General features: G+C 33.8%; 1 protein-coding gene across 7 annotated transcripts in view; it reads left to right on the top strand.

The window, feature by feature from the left end:
- Nucleotides 1–21916, top strand: part of LOC105194268 (peroxidasin) — a 188667-nt gene that overhangs the window by 43633 nt on the left and 123118 nt on the right. For all 7 annotated transcript variants that reach the window (XM_039446833.1, XM_026137252.2, XM_039446832.1 and 4 more), the window contains 3 exons: nt 7085–7222; nt 11860–11933; nt 12838–12987. In XM_039446833.1, coding sequence (XP_039302767.1) covers nt 7147–7222; nt 11860–11933; nt 12838–12987 — 300 coding nt within the window. In that variant the 5' untranslated portion in view covers nt 7085–7146. The remainder of the gene's footprint in view (nt 1–7084; nt 7223–11859; nt 11934–12837; nt 12988–21916) is intronic.

The following is a 21916-nucleotide window of genomic DNA, read 5'->3' as shown; positions in this document are numbered from 1 at the left end:
AATTTTTTGAATTTCCGAGTTGAAAACCTCTCCTTGTAAGCTCGAACGACTGAGAATCAATCATCCTTGCGGAAAATCCGAGAGCACAACTTTCGATACAGATTACATTATCATTTCGTTATACATGGTACAGTTATCTTAATAAAATTTTAATGTGGGGCAAATTTAACTGAAAGAAATATAAAGAATTTATTTTGTTCCATCAAACTGTCGTTAGGATGCCTTTATGGTATAACAGCGGTAACGGAAATTTGTCGAGCTAGAACGTGCAGTTTGTGCATTCGAAACGCGATGGTCGGCAGCCAAATGGTGAAAAGACCGCTTTTGCGATGCGCCCAGCGGTAGGCTATATATAGCGTGGTACATGCGTTGCGTATTTTGTTGATTCTACTGTTACACGTTATCGTATACTATAATGTATCGTCAAAGTCGCGTTAGGAACGATCATTGTAAAAGTTCGCGGAGGAAAGTGCCGCCATAAATTCGCATGAGCGTCGCACCAACGGGAAAAGAAAGTCATATCAATACGTTTAAATGCAATCAAATTGTAGCTGTCACTATTTCTTACGGGCAATACGCGTAGTTCGTGTGCGCAGTAAAATGAAAATTTCTCTCAGCGATGCTCTACCACGGAGCTTTACAAATTTACGTAGTCTCTGTTACGCCTTCGTTGGCACGAGTGTGGTTGCGTTCTACGAACACGGCCGTGTTGCCCAACCACAACACGTAACTGTTACACCTTTATCATAGCGTGGTCATTGTAGCTGCAAGGTACTTGTTCGTTGTCATTCGAACATCAAAGCATCATCGACAAACAAGGGCCTCCTGACCTGATGCAATTTTTACTACGGATCCTATCTGCTTCAATAAACTCTCTATCGATCCGACACGCCCCTTTCTCATCTTCTTTCCTTTATCGGAATTGTGATCGCGAGATGATACAAGAATATAATTTCTGATACTAATAATAGCTTCGGAGATGAACACTGATATTTCAAATTAGTCTACAACGTGTTCTTCGCTTTCTGTTTCTTTTTTCTTTATTTTTTGCCTATTGTCCTTTTGCTTTTTCGCGCACTGTTTTGGCGAAATAAAAGTTAACGAACTTCGAAAGAGACAAGAAACACGTGACAAGAAACACGATTGTTGATAAAATCGTGCACGAAAAGGTAAAAAGGTAATAGACAAAAAGAAGCAAGAAACAAAAAGCACATTGTATAATAGATTAGCCTTCAACGAGGTGAATTTTGACTTTAAAGTGAAATTTATTTCTGCATATGAGATATGATGTGTACAAGGCAAGAACGATTTTGTTGAAATGTTAAAAAATTTAATAAAATATGGATTTGAAAATAATTTTGTTTGGCCAAAATAATTACCTTGGACATTGAAATTGGTTGCTAGAATTTCAAAACTTTTTAATACCTCGATATAAACATTTAGTGATAAAAATATGAAGTAAATAACAAATGAGTAATATAAATACGAAAAATTAAATAAATTTTATATTTGTTTCTATGTGTATTAATATTAAAAAAAATTAAATATCATTAATGCTAATTTTTGATTAGCTTATTTTATTGATATTAATATAATTACTCTCTATTTTAAAATTTTCATGAAAGTAATATGGAATATTTTAAATTCATTTTATACACATATTTGCAATTATTATAAAGGTTAATTATTTTTATCAAATCTATATTGAGTTTTCTAAATCGTACAATCACAAATTTTACTACAATAAATGATATTAATATAAAATTGATAAATGATGATAGTTAAACTAACATAGGTTCTTGAAACAATGAGCTACAATTTCCAATGTTCAATTGCATACAAATCAGTATCGAATAGATTAATAGAAATGTAATGAAAAATAACTGAAGTGGTACGCATTCAGCAACTCTCTCTCGGATTTCATGAAAACCGTTCTTTTGTACATGTACCGGGAATACTGAGCATTAATGTTTCACGCGATTTTAAAACGTTGATATATATTTACTAATCTATTATTTTTATGTGTGTGTACCTTAAGAATGTAGTCTAAACTTATTTTTTGTATAAACTAATTGGTTTAAATTGTATCGTTCTTACGATTAATAACCTTTACATTGAGAGATAACGAGTTAGATGGTTCGTTGGCTTTTGCGAGGTTTATTGAGCAAACATTGGCTGAAGTTGCGATTGCGGAACGTCGTATTGCCAAAATCGATCGCCTCGCGTATGGCGGAGTGACGATAAAAGAACAGCCACTGAGAAGCGCATGACTAGACATCGCGTACAATTTTTTTTCTAGCTCCTTTTGATCCTTGCCATTTTTTTATACATGCGTCAGCGCGCATAATTGCTATTTTATATTTTCAAACAAATTGCATATAAATTACATTAAAAAGTTAAATGCAGAAGATTATTCCCGTAGTTTAGGACGATCTAAGGAAGCGCTTGAGGAAGCTCTTGTTTCCTAACTTACCTCATAACATCGATGTTATCGAGCAATTCTCGCGATCGATTGATCACTTGCATCCCTTAATAAAGTTTCCGAACCTTAATAGAATTAAATTGTAACATCGACTCAAGTATGAAAGTTATACATTTTCATTGTAATCAATGTAAGAACGGAATATTACAGGGGGAAAAGTATTATCCAGGGGAAAATCATTCCGATGAAATATTCTCTTGCCAAACGCGGAGAGCTTATCACTGCGCATCGTCTGCCATTATCGAAATTCTCGCAGTTTTATGTTTCTGCGTTACGGCGTATCATGACACGAAAATATATAGCGCGGGAGAAAGAAACTACTGAATGCAGATAAAAAGGACATGATGTGTTTACAACGCGTTTTTCGCGTAGTCCGTTTGATCGGCTGGCGATCGTCTCGATTGCACCGTTCGTTCGGCTTGCCGATTGCAAAACGAGAAAATTTGATCCTCGTGCTCCGTTCATTTCGTCGTACCGATGCCGCGATAGTGTACTGATCGCTTCTAGCTCCCGTTGGTGCTTGCAATCTATGTGTCGTAATTTGCTCAATCGCTCGATCTCTTTCTGGTCCAGCGGTCTTCCCCTGCCAATCGGCCGGATCGCGCTATCGAATGGGCGGGTAGAACATTAGTTACCGGTAACAAGCGCGCGGAACAAGTACGTTACAACGTACCGAGGGCATGTTCTACACAACCATAAAGTACGCGTCACACCATACTATTTCTGCAAACCTCGCGGCCTAGGCGTGGATTTGTTTACCGGTATGCGGACAAGGGCCCTGGACGCGGACTTCGTATCAAACTGATTACCGTCGACTTGTCAAATACGCGCCTGCTCTCTATATCGGATAATTAGTATATTATTCACTGAATGACAAACAGCTTGATTTCAGTGGCATACTTATAACTGTATCAATCATGTGATATATGCATGTTTTTTAGTGATAATACACTAATTCCAATCAGTAAGATTAGTGATAATACATTGATTTCTCGATCAGTGAGTGAACCCCGTCTCTTGTGCTGAATCATTGAAAGACAGTGAATGATCACAGTTATAAGTGTCGCACTGTAAGGATTAGTTTTACAACCTCCGATTAACTTGATCGGCTGATTTTTTTTTTTTATTGAAATTGACCAATTGCATTTGTCATTAAGTAGAATTGACCAATCACGGTTTTGACACTTAACCGATCGCTTAAGTAAACTTAGTGTAGGGCGTGAAACTGGTCCTAAATCAATAAAATTTCTTTGATTCAGATTTAGATGGTACTCTCTAAATCTGAATCACTAGAATCTTATAGATTTGCAGTGCTACATAGTACTTACCACTATGATTATTATTCACCATTTTTCAATGATTCTATCAGATTAAGAAGATGAGGGTACTCTCGTTGACAGAATCAGTGTATTATCACTGAAAGACAGTGCTTATATCACTGAAATCAGACTATTCACTGAACTTGAGGAAAGTATATAAAATCACACAAGCAATATAAACGAAGACTTAGCTGTGATCGTAGAAGGCATTCTTGTTCAATTTGTATTGACAGTGATTCCATTTAGAGAGTAGACAGTATAGGTACACATGCTTATTATTGTCATCGATGCAGAACGGAAGTGTGATTTTTCCGGACTCTTTCGATATCCGACAAAAAGAAGAACAAGCTCGGGACGCGCGAAAATAAACGTTTTCATTTTAGAAAACAGTTGAATTATCAAAAGTACTATTTGATGCTGCGCGTCGATTCGCTGACGCGGCAAACGTACTCGTTTTACGGCGATGCGACGGCGTTTACCTTCGTTTTTCCGGCTACCGAATCTCCCCACAGCTGTCCCTTCGACTCGCTTTTCTTATCGTTGATTCGCGTACGTACTTCGTAGTTTGTCTAGTTCAAACGACGACAAACAGTTGGATGCGGAAGACTTTTATTCGCCGCACGGAAGGCGCCACAACCCCTAACCGGTGGTGCCGGCACCTGCGCCGGATGGTGAAATAATTTGAAACTCGCGAATAAGCGACAGGTCCTTGGGTTACCGGGTTTCAGGAAAACTGAAAATTGCTTGTCCTTTCTTAGTTCCATGAGCCACCGGCGGAATCGTACAGAGCATGAAAGCCCCCTCCGTCCTTTTCCAGCGTGCGGCGAATCGGAAGGGAGAGGATGCGCTGCACGTGGAAAGTGACAGCCGGTGAAAGAGCCGCCGCGGGGCTTTGTAGAAATCCCGAAACTTGTCGATAGATTCGTTAGAGCAAACCGGGGCTCGCTCGCTCTCTCGCGCGGAACTGTCGAGCCGCGCAACCGTGTTTTCCGCCCCCCCGAACTTCCGACCAAATTGAATCACGTGGAATTTCGCGGTAACAATCTTCTGTTTGACTTCGAGCGACCGGTTGATTCACTTCGTGCTCGGGATCCGCGCGTCTTCGTAGCCGTCGGGCATGGCGATCTTGCTCCCCTCATTGAACGCCTCCGAGCTTCTTCAGCGTAACTCGATCACGAAATATTTGAAAAGATCGCGTCGTACGAATCGCACCACTGTCGAGGGATAACTTCTTGTTAGAAATTTTTCGAGAATGTACCGACGACACGCTTTTTCGAGGGAATAATCGAATTTAGGGTTTCACACGTAAGATATTTGTATCTTTAACAAAAGACACAAATATTACAATATTTTTAAAATATAAAAAATCCAAAGGAGATAAAAGAGCCAACGCTAGATTTTCGTGCAAGTTCACATAAATTACCTGTATTTTTAAACAATTATTACAGATTACGTTTCGATCCTCTTATTAAATCATCTTCAGTGTCGCGCAATTTTTTAAACAGATTTTGATTTTTAGATCGGAGGTACATACAGAGAAGAGGAAAAAGTCGTGGAATACTATTTTTTTTATGATTTTAACTTAATAAATATTAACGCGACACAATTCTAAATTACGCTAGTTTATTAGCCATAGAGTTCTACCAATCACCTGATAAAAGTTCATCAGATATACTTAAAGAACGAACATAATTTTCTGAAGAGTGGGAAAAAGCATGCGTTTTTGGAATAGCAGGCGCTCATGAAAGGCGCTTTTATTTATAAAAAAAACATGTAAATTAATGATTTTTCGTAAAATTTACACAGAAATAAGTGCCACAAAACAAGGTTTTACAAACATTTCATAAAATATATTTTATTAAAAGAATTTATTTGGCTTAAAAAATTGGTTAAATAAAACTTGAAACTTTTAAAATAATTTCTTTGCTTCTAATAAACATTATACAATGTCTACAATGGGATTGTAAAGTCGCAAGAGAGATGCACATGGCGGACGATCATATTCCACAATCACAGCCCACATACAACATGACTTTATTTGCTGAGTTCATTACGACACGCGTTAAATTCAATAATATTATTTGAAATTCATATTCAAGGCCTTCAAGTTAGACTAATAAAGTTAAAATTTAATATGTAACATGTCTCAAAATTACATAGAAAGTACACAGCTGTAAAAATTTCTGATACTTGCAAAATTGAAATTAAGCTTTTATAAAAACACAGCTAATACTACTGACCAGTAATCATTCTACAATGTCTAACTAGACTGTAACGATGTAATTTTAACGCTCTTAGAATTTAACGCGAATTATACGAGGTATCGTGATATTCCGCCACCCCAGATATATTCCATGACTGCTGTCTTTTCTCTATTATCTCGTATAGTTTGCGAATCGTTTTCACGTTCGCTTACGTTAAATCCTAATGGTAGAACCTTGCAGTCCGTTAGTAAAAATTGCAATATTTTTACACACCATTTCATTATGTTCATATAACATAATGAAACGGCATATAAAAACATTATTAGATTATTTTAAATTTTGCCCTTGCAGAGGTAAAATGCTACAAATTAACAAGCAAATGTATACAGTGTAATTTATGCGAAGCATTTATGATGTCGTAAATATAATGCACGAATGTGCAATTTACAGTGTATATCTTCGGATTAAATTAGCTTAGGATTTCATCCGACGTGCTGGTTGGTGAAATTGTTCCCTATTTTCAGTGTCCACGTTGATTTTTCAAATTTGTCCGACTTTCCGTATTTACAGTCGCAATTAAAAATTTACATATGTTCCACTTAAGTTGCTCACTGGGGTTTTTCTAGAATTTTACGCCCTACGTCTGAGATTTCATATTGTACAATAGCTTGCACGAAAAGATTCTCCGGCTATACGCTGCGTATGTGCGGCAGCGATTTCTCTACTGCAAAATGTTCTGTGTGTCGCGAACTCGACTAAAGCAGAAGCTTTAGAGAAAATAGGAAGTTGGCTCTGAGATATCCGAAGGGAATCATTTGATTTGATAGAGGCATTTGTGACGTTCAAACAAGTCAGTGTTCAACGTTGTTTGGCGGTTTCGCTTTGGGTCTGTTAATTACAACACATCAATTGCCATTTTACGCGCTGATGTTTTTGTATTTATAATATTATCGTCAATAATTAATTTAATTGAAATGAAACCGCTGCGCGCGTTAATTATTTACTTCGCAAATATGAAACTCGCCTTCGCTAGAATAAGAATCATAAATTAAATGAATATTTGTTTCTTGTGTTTGCAGATAAACAATAGTGTTGCCGCGTACCAACTTTGGGAATAGAAATGAGTTGAGGATCGACTACGATGTTGAATCGTCTTTCGGCCGTGGTGGCCTGCATCTTGGTTCACCAGATGTATTTTCTATGCTCTGCCACCTTAGGTAAATTATAAAATTCTTTTGATATTTATATAATATTGAATAAGAATTCACGACTTGCTTACATTTCTTACACTTTGCGAAGCAATAGTGTAAGAAATAAAAGATCAACGACGAGCACTAAAAGATGTAAGTTAAAGTTTAAGATAATGAACTTTATTATAAAATCATAGAGTAAGAAATCGTTTCGACTCACACAGTCTCTTTCAGTTTAAAACAGAATTACTAAGTGAACATGAAATAACTTGATAATAAGTTGATAGAAGATTTAGCTGGCCGATGGTGATTTGACGGGAGTAAAACTAGAGTTGTACCATATATTTCAAGATTACGTCTACATGGATTTTTTTTTGCGTGAACAATACATGCTGTTTACAAACATGTAAAATATGTAAACTACTGAAAATTGGATAACACGGAGCACAATATAGGAAGAAGTAATTAAGTTTTAAAATGGTTAATATATCTGATTTTAATGTAATAATAATAAATATATAACATTAAAAATTAGAAAGTTGAAGAAAATGATATATGAAATTTTCATTATATTACATATTAGGTTCAAATGAAGTTAACATAAATAACATTTTATATAATTTACGTAGTCAATATAGTTTACGTTGTTTACGCGTAATGATTTTATATTTTACGCGTAAACGCACAACTCTGAGTAAAACAGAGAAACCAAATAAAGTCACTATCATAGTAATTTAATAAAAAAAATGAAATTGAAACTCAGCAAACGTAGAGTCAAATGTGTAAAATTAGCATAAGATTGTTGCATGTCCGTTCGTGCACTAAATTCGTAATTTGTTTCTTCAAGAGACTTGAAAGATGGTCGTATCTCTATGACAGATCATTTAAAATAGTCCGGTAACCAACGTTTCAAGTTCGTGATTCCGGAGAGTCGAGATATAAAACGGTCAAGAGTAAATGTAGCATTTTGAAAGGAAGATGTATGCATGCGCCAGACAAAATTTAGATATAGATTTATTATTGTCCATGAGCTCTCGTGGACTTCAATAATGTAGCAGAAACGAGCTAATCTTTCTTGTAGAATAAATAATCGCTCTACCTTGCAAATGTTTAATACTACAAAGTTAAAACTAATAGAATTAAAAATTCAAAAAAAGAGTAGGAAAAGCGGATTTGCTGTGTACGTGAACAAAATTTTTACTATTATCTGTTTTTCCGGCTTGCTCGCGGAAAGCCAGTTCTTGTTGTAAAAAAAAAAATATCCAGGCATAATCGTTGGGAACGAGAAGATCAGATTATACTGAATAACGAGCTATGAGATGAACGGTTGGTATCCCGGACCTTGTCCTATAATTTTCCAATTAAGGCATTGGATTCTCATAAATCCCGGAGCACGGGGACGGGGACGGCTTCCATAAATTTGACGCCGTCATACCGAGGGACAAACCGCGGTCGATCCGACGTACTTTTAGATTCGAGACGGCTCTTACAACGTTCGGATGAAATGCTGAAATTGAAGGGAAAGAAGAACTATGAGAATCGTGCAATTGGTCACGATACTTCCGAACGGTACGAAAGTCTGTTTTCCTTTGACAGAAATAATATAGGGCACTTCCGAAGAGTATTGGATCTGGGCGCGATTGTTCGCTGTCTTTGTACAACGCGAAAATGTATTACAACAAGGCGGCTTGAGAGTACGTCGAGAAACGTTTGTTCTTATTTTTTATTTTCATTTAAAAATCCTCCAGTAATACGTTCCAAGAATCTATGCTTTTAAGCTAAGTTTAACGTTAATATACTTATTTTTGTTCAATCTCTGAAACATTCTACATTTTTGGATATACTCAGTAATATTTCATTGTAATTGAAGAGACGCAGACGTTTTAAATATAACTTCCTTTGTTTGCTATTTTAAGAATGCGCGCGCGCGCGCGCGCGCGCGCGTGTGTGTGTGTGTGTGTGTGTGTGTGCGCGCGCACGTGTGTGTGGATTTATGTGGGACAATTTCTTTCACGAACAGGCTACTTTCTGATGCGTTGAGCCGTAATCCGTGCTTGCAAACGTATCTGAAACGAAATCCTGACCAGTAACCGGGCTTATCCCTACTGCGAAGATTATGTGCTTCGTCTTTCTAGCGGATATTAGAAGTCCGTTTGCCTCATTCCTTTTCCAGAATGTCTTCCTGTAGCGAGGGAACTTGTTAAATTGGCGTAAGCGGGCAAGGGGAGGCTCTTTTGCACGCCATTTTCTAGACTTGATACATTTCTCGAGGATTATCCCATCCTACGAGAAATAGTTAGGTCGGGACCTTGGAACAAGGATAGAGAAATAGAGAGAGAAGAAAAGAAAGAGAGGAGGGAGGGAGAAAGAGCGCAAGGCAATTCGTCAAAGCGAAGTGAAAGGGAGTTGCCCGTGCACGAGGACGATCAGCTGGGAAAATAATTTCAAAGTGCATCTTTCACGTAGTCGGGATTTCTTAGATTCTCGTGGCGAGATGAGAAAGGTCCTTTCGGCAAAGTTTCTCTGACTGTCGAATCGAATCCGAGCGAAGCCGGCCGCGGAAACCGGGATCGTTTGAAAATCGTCGAATTTGATAGAGAGAGATATTGCCCTCCTCTTGCATAGTCTCTCCGAATTCTATCGTGGTTTCTTTTATTTTTCTACACTTGACTTGTCTCTTTCAATGGCGCACGGGCTTTATAAGAGACCAGATTGCACGGTTTCCCCTCGGTATCGCCTCGAAAAACGACGTTGCTGCAAAACTAGTTTTATTACCTCTTTCTGTTCGATCTACGCGCGTACCGTGCCAAGCTATGTAAAGCTATGCTTATAAGATGCTTGATGCTTTCGATCGCGGACGAGAATAGGTACGATGATACAGTTGCGAAAATTCTATCAGCAGCATCGAAATACATACACACACACACACACACACACACACGTATATATATTGTAATATTATTTATAGTCGTTAGTGATAAAATAATAAATAATTCCTTTAGTCGATAAAATGATAAATCGTTTATTGGTTAATGGCCAGGTTAAAAGTTAAACTTGGTTTCGACTAGCGGAAGTTCAGATCCTTTTCAAGTGAATCAATATCGGTAATACAATATCGAATTAATTGTTTAAGAAACGACAGTCCATGAGTTATTTCCAGACAATTTATTTATACAGTAATGTTCGTATAATTTTTCGTTAAAAATCTGTATAACTTAATAAAGCTTGGTAAAGATATTGAGATATGATAATTTAAGTCAATGCTTGTTAAAATTGCATGTATCTTTATATAGTAGAACGAAGGTTTGCGACTCTCGACTAAATTTGAAATTATTTATTTTATATATATATCCCAGTGAGAAATAATAATGGAAATTAATGCCTAATTGACATCGATTCGACGTTGAAATTATTAAATTGATATTATTTTGATGTCGATTTGATAAGTCATTTCTCACTGATAAATGTACGTACTCGTATATATACATATATACAAACGACGACAGGATGAGAATTAAGTAATATGATTTCGATATGTATACATAAATTTATATGTAATGCATTATATTATAATTAAATTCCCTCGTCATGTTGTGTCTTTATTATAATTAGATCTTGGATGATTGACTTAATTTTCGATAAATTTTTATCTTCAACATGCGGGGTTCTTACTTTCTCGTACTTGTTCGTTCATGCGGTGCATATTCATCGCTTTGCGGAAATTTTTTTTTACCTTTTTCCATCACGAGTAAATCCGTTTAGTCAGATGCACGCACAATACGCGCATTGTTTATAAAACATCTCGTAACAGGACGTTTACTTTTGCTACGTGCGTTTACCTAGAATTTTACGTGGAATTATTTATTCAGTGCGATGTAATAAAAACATGCCGATGGCTGCGTGTACACTCGCATCGCATTGAAACTATTCCTCACTTTTGCGTTTTAACGTTGAGATACATGTGGCGTTGCGATTTAAGTTTGTTTTTGATGAGTACAGTCGTATATTTTATTTTTTTGCATTTATTATAACTAAAAATATTTTAATAAAATGATTGTGATGGAACTTGTCGTGATTTTCTTACGAAGACAAATAATTTAAAAAAAAAAATTTATTGTGACCTTTTCTTGTATTTTTGAATTTGTGTGGCATATTGAGAAATCCGCCATTGGTTATGCAACTTTCTAAGGAGAATATACTTGCGCGTACCATCTCAGGAAGTTACATAGTCGCGTATGCTTCTTGCTGATAAGGCCATTCAAGATGTCGGCAAGTGCAGGGATTCGCTTCGCCGTGTTGTACATCCAGGCGGAAAGTGAAATCTTTTTCGATGTCATATACGCATCATGAATAACTTTTTCTACCGTAAATTTAATATTTCATAGAGTTTAGTACACTTTTTCTCTACCGTAAACTTAATATTTCATAGACTTTAGTAAACTTAGAATGATATTATAATTTGTTCATATTGACTCCGTTGTCAATATATTTTCATGTAATTTTACGAACTTAATGCAAAAATTGATTACAAACTGATTACAGAATTAACTCAAGCTGAAAGAATAATTTTAGAAAACTTTATTGTGATTTATATTATAATTATAAACATTTTTTTTTACGATTTATGATGGTAAATATTGAATTTTTAAAAAATTTTGTTGCAGGTGCGAAGCCATTTCCAGGTTTTGAAAACTTGCCACGCTCATTTTGGCACGAACTTAGTTCACCTTTCACAGAGGTACGTTACATACGCAGTTGTATATAATTAGATTTTTGAAATGGTTTAAATTAATTTAATATACAGGATGGTTTAAATTAATTTAATATACAGGACTTTTTAACGCGTGGCCTCAATATTTCGGCTGTTTCTTATTTTCAAAAAATTTAAATAAAAGTTTTACGTTTTTTTGGAAAAAATATAACGCATAAAATAATTTTTTATATCATGCGTTTCTTAAGTGATATCAATATCATCAATTTTTTTGGGTGTGTCCTGCCCTGTCTAAAAACTTATAAAATATTTATTATAAACATCAATGCTACATATTTGTTTTAAAATAAAGAAGATTAACTGAGATAAAATTAAGGTAATATATTAAAACGATCCGTTGTTAATAATATTTAAATTTCGTTTTACCTCCAACATTGCTCTATATTTAAATTGTCTGATTTGTGAAAGTACAATGTCAATCTACTTTGAAAATATTTCAGTATTTCAGAGATAGATAAAATGCAACCATCCAATGCAGAACCCAAATTTAATTCGCGATTTTTCGAAATTATATAATATTCAAAGTAATCGCGACTGCGCTAATGGCGCATTACAGTATTTTTTAAAACTAAATATCGGCCTTTGTTACATCTTTTGAACAATTCTCGCAGTGAAATGCGTATTTATCAATGTAAATAGATTTACCTGTGTTAGCAAAATTTACAATTCAGATTGCTTTCGCCGTCATTCACTGTTTGAATGTATCGTATTTACCGTTTACTGTGTTTTGGATAAAATATTACATGTACTTAGGATTAACGGCAGTCGCAACTGTTTTATGTTGTTTTAAGAGACTACGGGGATTCTCCTAATTATATTACAAGCACGTTAAATAATAGAAGGAGCGGATGCATTTTAGCTTTTATCGCAGGTTTACGAGGCGGAGAATTTCGTGACTGAAACAGGCGGCACTCCTGAACCGAGGCCATTTTTCGAGGATCCAGAAAGCAACATTACTGTACAACTCGGCGCTCAAGTCTACATGCACTGTAGAGTACAAAATCTACAAAATACTCTTAAGGTAAGTTATACGTTTCCATCTTCAAGAATATTCAACATAACGTATGAATTTGACGACAGCCACGAATCTGCGCGTTTTATATGCGACCTTTACATAGATCTACCAATACGAAACTTTCTAATTAATATTTTAGAATTCTTTTTTTTTTTACATAAATCTCTTCGCTCTTTTACAATCTTAATTAGCATATAAAATATGAAAAAACATTATCTTATTAAAATATTTCACAACGCCTCTATATGTGTGTAAGCCTCGCACAAATATATTTATATATAATACAAACATAACATTTTCGATATATGTGATATTATGTTATCTTCTGAAAGCCAAGCTCTCCAGACTGTTTTAGGTAGAGACTTTGTTGATTTTCCTGTCCCCTTTCCCCATGTGTAGCTGCTATATGCAGCACTTACCTCATCCTAATTCTCCCAAAGGAAATTCCGCGGATGGCGGTAGGATATTTTCCTCCTAATTTTGTGGCTGTGATACTCTATTACTACGACGCAAATGATAGTTGTGGAGACACGAGTTTACGTCTCTCTTGTGCAAGCGTATCTTGTATGATTATTCAAAGTAAAATTGCTTTTATCGAACACGCGAAAATTGCATGTAAAAATATATCCTATAATATACAATTTGTATTCCTATTTTAAAATCATTTATAGAATAAAATTTTCAAAATTCACACAGAGACGCGTGAAATAATTGGAATATAAATGTAAACAGCGTTTCGTGAGATTTGGGCTTTCTAATAATACAATATTGTTAGTGCACACTAGAACGATTTAGTAATATTAGAACGAATTTTTCGTACTTTTATTGTATCGATTCTTACAAGTAATTTTCAAGTTTTCGTTTGAGATTGCGATGGTATTTTAATTCCGGAGGACTAATATATATTCTGATGTATTGTTTCTTCACACGGCATTGTTCTCGATCGGTATACAGCTATCGCGTTTAAAGGATCTAATCCTTAACGTACAGACCCAATGAAAGCATTCAGCAGAAACTGATAGTTGTGAGCCTTTGAAACTGTTTGGAACTTGATATTGCCAAAGCTCTTAAGTCAAGTAACACTTTGCTACCGGTAAATATCGATATTGACACAATGTGGATAATTTTACTGGCGGTTGTGCAAAAAGGAGAAGATTTATTTATATTATATATTAATATCTTATCGAATCAGTTAAGTTTCCTCTTTTAATTACCATTCTTATTAATATACTTTTCTGTATGAATTTTCTCTTCTGCAAAATCAAATAATTTTATGTTTTATGCAATATCCATTAGTGATGAAAGCATTTATTACGTGTTTGATTATTTGAGTTGCAAATTTGCTATTTTTATGGGAAAAATGTATGTTTGTCGATATCGGTTGTTATACAAGAAAGTGGAATAAAAGGAACTGGCGTTTTGTGCACCGTTGGGTCTACGATGTATATCGCGATCAATAAATCGTGGCTGAACTTACCAATCTTTCGAGCAAAGCTCGAGTCGCATAGGAAGCATTTACACACAGTGTGCCAGAACATTTCGCTCATTGGTTTGCGAGCACTTGGAATTCAATCTTTCTAAGTGAGAGTCTGCGGTGGGGATTGAGTGGAACAAGTTGTTTCATATAGTGGAATGAGAGTCGTGCACATTTATCTGCATTTTTGCGTTTTCGAACTCGATTTAACAACTGATTGAAGAATCTCTAAAATTTTTTTCGAACTTAATAAAAATACATGTGAAATAAACGATTATTTTGCGCTATCGTTTATTACAAAAGTACGTATTCAAAGTTACGCGAAGTCTTGCGGTATGTGAGTGAAAATAGTCAAATGGAAAAATTCCTGTAAACTTGTGCTATCGATAAACGAGCCTAAGTGTTCCTCCGCATCAAATATGCCAAATATTTGCGAGGAGTCAACGTGCCTTAAGAGGAATTTACGTCACGAATGATATTTCTGGCATTTCCGCCAGACAGATTTTTCATGCTAACAAAGTGCTTATTTCTGATGTTTATCAAATATTATGATCATTAATGTATTTAATATTGTTAGTATAAATAATGTGAAGTATCCTTCATATTCGATCTGATGTACATTTTGAAGTTTGAAGAGTATAAAGTGTCTTTAAATTAAACATATTTTGTTTGAATAATGAGTTTAAATATATCTTAAATTTTCTGTTATTTATCTAATTATCATTTTATTAATGGATATTTATGCGTATGTTGGAAGTTTGTATACCCATATTATTGTTAAATGCATTGGATCAGAACTGCCTCGTAACGAGGCAAAATTGCTTGGTTTATTCCGATGGATGCGGCAGAATTATGGAACAGCAACTTCATTAATAGTAACAAAAGACTTGTTTCTTGCTGCACGATCAATAATGTTAATAAGACGACCGCTTGAATTACTTTCTAATGCAGGATCCATGAGTTTGCTGTTCCAGCTGTTTATTCTCAGTCGCCCGGTGTCGGACGAGTACGAAGAATGATTGACTTAAACTACTTAAGGGGAGTCCATGCCCGTTAGCACTCACCCGTAGCTTGATGAAATAATCAATTTATGTAAAGCATTTCGGCGCGCATATTTTAACCACGTATTCTGAATACAATTATTTCAGATTATCACTATCCTACTCTCGTTTTACAGTATCGAACTGGCGTATGCGATTAAGGAAAAGCTTGGAAAGTTCGTGGATAAGATGGAAAGGGAATCTCTTTAAGAACTGCTTTATAATCTATAGTTCTTCTTCATTATTCACTGTATATAATATGTATTGATTAAATATTAGCTATTAATCTTTAGAGGGTCGTGAGACGTTATAACGTCTTGAGATTAGCGTTATTGTATATCCGATTATATGTTAACGACGTTATCCAGTTGGAAATTTATAATATCAAGTGGGATATACGATAAATTTTATTCTTTATTATTGTAAACAAATTTTGCACCATGTATTTTTCAATATTTTGCTTAATAATTCTGTCGATTGACACCGCTACCGCAGGTATACAAAAAAAAGTAATTAGAATTTTATAATCTGGGGTTTGTGATACCTCTCTTGGATAAAGCCGCATCGAGTAAACACACATGGAAAAAAAACCAGTTTTGTTAAATAACTAAACATTTAGCTAAATATAGATTTAAGAAGAATTTTGTTAAACTACCAAAATAATTACATAAAATGCCGAAGCTAATTGCTATTAACCTTTAGAATGTGTAATAGTTTAGAATGTGAAGAATAGTTTAGAATTAATTAGAATGCTTAAATTTTTTGCACCATTGCTTATCATGTTTGAACATACGTTTTTCGTAATTATTTGATACGTTCAGCAAAATTAGTTTTAGATCTGTAGCTTGTTAAATGTTTAGATAATTCAGTAAAACTGTGCTTTCTATATATATGCTTTAGGGCAAAATGTTCGTAATTTAAAAAACAAATCGGGGTTTTCCAAAGGTTAATCAAATCTTTATATTATTATATGTAAATCACAAATGGGGTAGAAGCAGAGGAGAGTATAGATATAGATGTTCGAAGTTACTGGTGCGATGCAAATAACGCGCGGTTCTTATAAGTAAGACTTCCGAATTGTCTCGAAGTCGTTACGAACTTCTTCCTATTTTCGCGACTTTCCGTGCATATAACGTGCACATCGGCCGAACTTTTAACGGTGTTCGCGTCTCACGCCACACTCAAGTTTATACTTGTGTAATTAGTTTGACGAGGATTCGTTACTGCATTAATTATACAGCGAATCAAGACTCTCTTTCTCTATGATGACAGTAATGCTTTTTGTTCCGTATTGTTTAAACAAGATACGAGTTGCATGTTGAGAAAGAAAACATCGCATTTGCACAATGATATGTTCTGTGGAGGTTAAATAGAATTAAAATTATCAAAATATAAATTATCAAAATTATCGAAATTAGAAAATTATTACATTCTAAGGGATTAATGTTATTAATATTAATATTATTATAGCGTTTATTATCTGTATTTGCGAAAAAAGGGGAACACAAAATCAGCTGAATGGTAAAACTATTTTTTAAAATATGCAAATCAATAACAGATATATCGATATGTAAACGCGCACTTGAACACGCGAATTGAATTTTAATACTTTTCTTCTTTTTTCTCTCTTTTATATTCTCTTTTTGAAACTATCTAAATAAAATGAATATAAGAGGGATTTTAATTAATTAATTAAATTTTTATTCGTGATTAAGAGGTCTCGAGTTTTGTTTCATTCTTTTTTTTTCCTCTTGCATTACTCGATAGAAGTTGCACGGGATTGCTGTGTAGATCGAATAGATGTTGAATAAGTGCTTCTCGATTGCCCGACCGCACTGATTCGTTGTGTGCATCAATTCTAAAGGGAATCGCGTGCTGGATTGTCTTTCTGGTCGTAATACTGCGATGCATAGTAGTATCGCTTTCTTGAATTTAATCGTGAGAATTCTAGAAACCGACTTAAGCAAAATAAATGCTCTCTGAATAATGTCGGACAAATTAAAACCCGCAATTTTAATATGAATTTCATCAGCATGTAATTATATTTTAAAATATTTATATATGATTAATGTATGCGTATGTTGATAAATATTTTAAAAACATACTATTTTATGCATAAAACAATAGCGAACTACTGAAATTAAAGTCTGCAAACGAAATTGTGCCTGAGAGCAAATTATATATTTTACGCGTTTCGATCTACCAAAGTTAATTAAAATCAACATGTTAATATGTAGCAATAATTAACAAACAAAATAGAATTTTATATTTTTGATATTTCAGTTAAATAACGCAATCAAATTTTACCATCAACCGCACTGTTCATCATTTTTTTATTATTAAAATTATTATTGCAACAGAAATTTAATTTATTTCCTTTAAATATTTATCTCAACGATCATCCGTTATTTATTTTGTTATTATTTTATATTTTATATGCTAAATGTAGTTATCATGTTATCGACGTTCGACTTTCAGAAAGCATTGAATTAAGCGTTATAAGCCCTTCTACCGCAATCTACCACTTACATCCGCACGAGTTCTGAGCTATGACTTTCTAACATGTCTCTACATGCTCCAACGCATAGTTAGAATATGTATCTTCATATTGTAGATACCATAGCTGAGTATACTGTTCAATTTATCATCATACAAAAAATAACTTTGTAGAAAATTTTTCATTGAAACTTTTCAACACATGTTATTCTTCAACATATCAAATATTTTATTATAAAATTTATTAAAATTTTTTTATTTAACGTATGAAATATTTAACTCGAATTTTCGAATGTGAATCACTCTGTATAATACATCTCATATCACTACGTTCTAGTAATCTGAAAGATTATTTCATCATTCAAATATATAACGGAAAATCGTGAAAATATAATCGCTAGGAGAATTATTTCGTCAATCCACTACTGTTATCACGCTGGCAATAATTCGTTGGCATTCCAGATTTTTCCTACTATTTTTTGCATCGTCTCTTATCGAAAAGTTATTATTTCGTTTTGCACCACATATATCCAGCTCCCTTTCAATTAATTATTTTCCATCTTCCGGTTGACGCTTACTTTGTCCATTATCCTGTATTTAGCGCAACATGACTGAGTTCTAGCAGCTTCCTTCATCTATGAACAAAGTTCTGCCGCAGCTCGTCGATAAGTGGTTTGAAGACTAATTAAAGTTTTGCAAACGTAACTCACCGTCGCTGTTCCGACAATGGACAATAAAGTTATTTCGTCGTTGATGTCGAGACACGCGCGAGTTTGCATACTTTACGTCAGTGCGACGTTATTTTTCAACTTTTCGCACACGGTTGTCGACACCGACGACGCCGACGCGACGCCGCGACGGAGCCGGGGCTTCGATTGCGGTCCAGTCGAATGGACCGGCGAATCCAATTTTCTTACCTTTGTGCCCACGGTTCGAATTCCAGTTAGACTGGCTTTACGGATTTCGACAAGCGTCAGAGATCACGGTTGCCCGAAACGAGATTTCTACTGTTGGAGTTGTAACCACGTAACTCTCATGAGTCTCGCGGTGATGTAAGAGGCTCTGACCTTAATCAGACTAGAGTAAATTTTAAAACTTCTAGTATTTTAGATCCATAATTTATCAAAGGAGGTGGTATTATAGTTCTTATAAGTATATTAGTCACTTTATAATATTTCTGTAATTAATTGAATTCTAGTAATTACTTACGGAATCATTTGTTTAATAGTTATAGCATTCTGTTATGGCGCTAATACACAATAGCTTTATAACATATGTTATAAGACCTCTTTGTTTTTGAACATTTCGAAATATTTTTAAGATACACATTTTAACATTTAATTATACTCATTCTCTTTAACCTTAATTGTATTATTACATGTGCATTTGAATATATCAATTTAATAATAACTGATGCTAATAAACATCTACATATGAGAACTCTTTTTCCCTCCTGAAAAGCTGTAAAGGATTTGTTGTGAAAAATAACATATCAGTCAGCGATAAAATCTGAAATTTGATTTTTAATTTAATAGCATGATATTACTATTTTTCACTTTAAAACTATTTTAACATCGAAAAGTTATTCGGCGCTCAGTTTCGTGAACTTGTTGAAAATGTATATAAAATTTTAAAATAAATATTAGCATTAAAATCTAGTTTTGACCTATAACACTCTTTGTTTAACATTTAATTTTTCAATTTTTTCATTTTTTTATGATATCATATCTTAAGAATATTTTCCTAAAGTTGCAAATTGGAATGCACAAAAATAAAAAAGTTATTGCGTTTTAAAAAGATGGGTGTTACAGTTATCGCGCGAGCGCCGTTCGACTTTAAACGTATTTTTCTCGAAACAGCGTTTCTCAAATCGATACCAAAAATATTTTGCAAACTAATGGACGGATTGGACTTTTTCTCTTTATTTAGCATGAAAATACACAGTCTTTGTTGTAGAAATTTTTTAAAATCTTAGTTTTTTACAGCCAAAAAACCGATCAATTTTTAGACAACAATTTGCACTCTATATTCAAATAAGCGCTATTTTATAATAAAACTGTATTTTAAAAATCGACTACGACAAGGAGATTAAATTTATCTATATGTTAAAATAACAAATATGGCAATATCGATCGAAAGCAGTTTTTAGTGCTCAATAAATCGGGATTAGAAAGATTCGCAGAGATGTGCATAAGCATTAAAAATTAATAAAATTGATTAGAAATTTAATTTTGTGATACGGAGTTTTTCTTGAAAAGCTGTGTTTTAAATTCGGTAAACATGCGGCACGCAATTTGGGGGAGTTTTGTAAATATTTATAAATTCATCTAGAAAATTATTGACCACTAAGAACTGCTTTCGACCGGTATTGCCAAGTTTGTTATTACACCTCCCGATCTTATTAAGATTTATCTATACAATTTAAGAATTTACTGCATTTTTGTATTTTAAATGAACCGTACAGATTATACAGTATTATACTGCAAATAGCTACAACAGCTAACATGCCAGCTAACGACGATATCTTCTCTCATTTCGTAATATTTTTTATAATAAATTACGTTTTATTAATAAAAGTTTGATGTAAAACATTGATACAAACTCCACTTTGATACCTCTATGTTCGGAGAAAAAATTCATGAATAGAAAATTTTTTTGGTGCCTCTGGATATATGTAACCTCTTAAGCGTACTGATGCCTCAACAAGCTTAGTACGATCTTCTCGAAGTTTTTGTATTGAAGTAGTTTGATATGTTCATTGTAGTTTCACTACTAATCTATAGTTTATATTACTCGTATTATAGATTTTCAGTATATGCACATATGTATATGTGTGCATATATTATATGCGCAGTTTATGTGATACATACATTTGCTTATATTTTACAATATTTTCTTTTTATTTTGAATAAATACTTATGTCTATAATAAAAAATTGCATTTTTAAAATAGAATTATTTAAGAATTTTTCAAATATATTTTTTTGAGAAAGCAGCACTACTCTCCCTATTTCTTTTCGACTCATTATGTGGGATCCTAAGTAATAAATATTTCATAGCTAACTTTCAGCTCAGACTCGATTAACTAACACATCAATGAATGTAAACGTTAATTTTTCAAATAAATATATTGATTATTAACAAAATTGCTTAAAATGTAAATGGAAAGTTATAACATTACCTTCTATTATGTATATTGCTACATATTATCCACACTTAGGAGTACTGTATTACATTGTAGAAATAATCTGAGTTTTAAAATTCATTATTTAAAAATTCTTTGAATTTTCTCCAGATCAAGATGACAGAATTGAAGGTTTCAATTTTGAATCGTATTACCCGGGAAAAAATTTTTGGTATATCTGTACCTTGGTGCTACAATGTACGAATTTTCAAATTATCTGAAATTTAAAATACAATAATAATAGCTTTCATTGAGTTCATTAATGTATATAACTTAAATTTGGCAATTTGAACATTGGCCCTTTTAGCCAAGATATAATTTTACATAATTTTATATTCTTATACACAAATTGTGACTATATACATTAAAATATATACAATTATGTATAATTATACATGATTTATGTACATAAATATATATAATTTTATATAATCATATATAATTGTATGTAACTATATATATATAATGATTACATGAAATTATGTGCAATCATTACGTATAACTACGTATAATTACATATATAATAATTATGTATAAAACTTTTTTACCCGGATAAAAAGGTTTTCTAGCAACAATCAATCGCGAGATTAAGAAACAACTGAAAATACTCAATTTTGAACATTTAGAAATTCAACAGCTATCAATATAGAATGGTTATTTATCGTAGAGAGAAAACAGTATAAAATGTAACGTTTTCAAAACAATTTATATCGATCATGCATTGCGTTGCAACAGACGCAGC

This window comes from Solenopsis invicta, chromosome 3, assembly GCF_016802725.1.
Source record: "Solenopsis invicta isolate M01_SB chromosome 3, UNIL_Sinv_3.0, whole genome shotgun sequence".
In the NCBI taxonomy this organism is placed as follows: Eukaryota; Metazoa; Arthropoda; class Insecta; order Hymenoptera; family Formicidae; genus Solenopsis; species Solenopsis invicta.
Note: the sequence above shows the minus strand (reverse complement) of the source record. Positions and strands in the feature narration are given on the sequence as shown.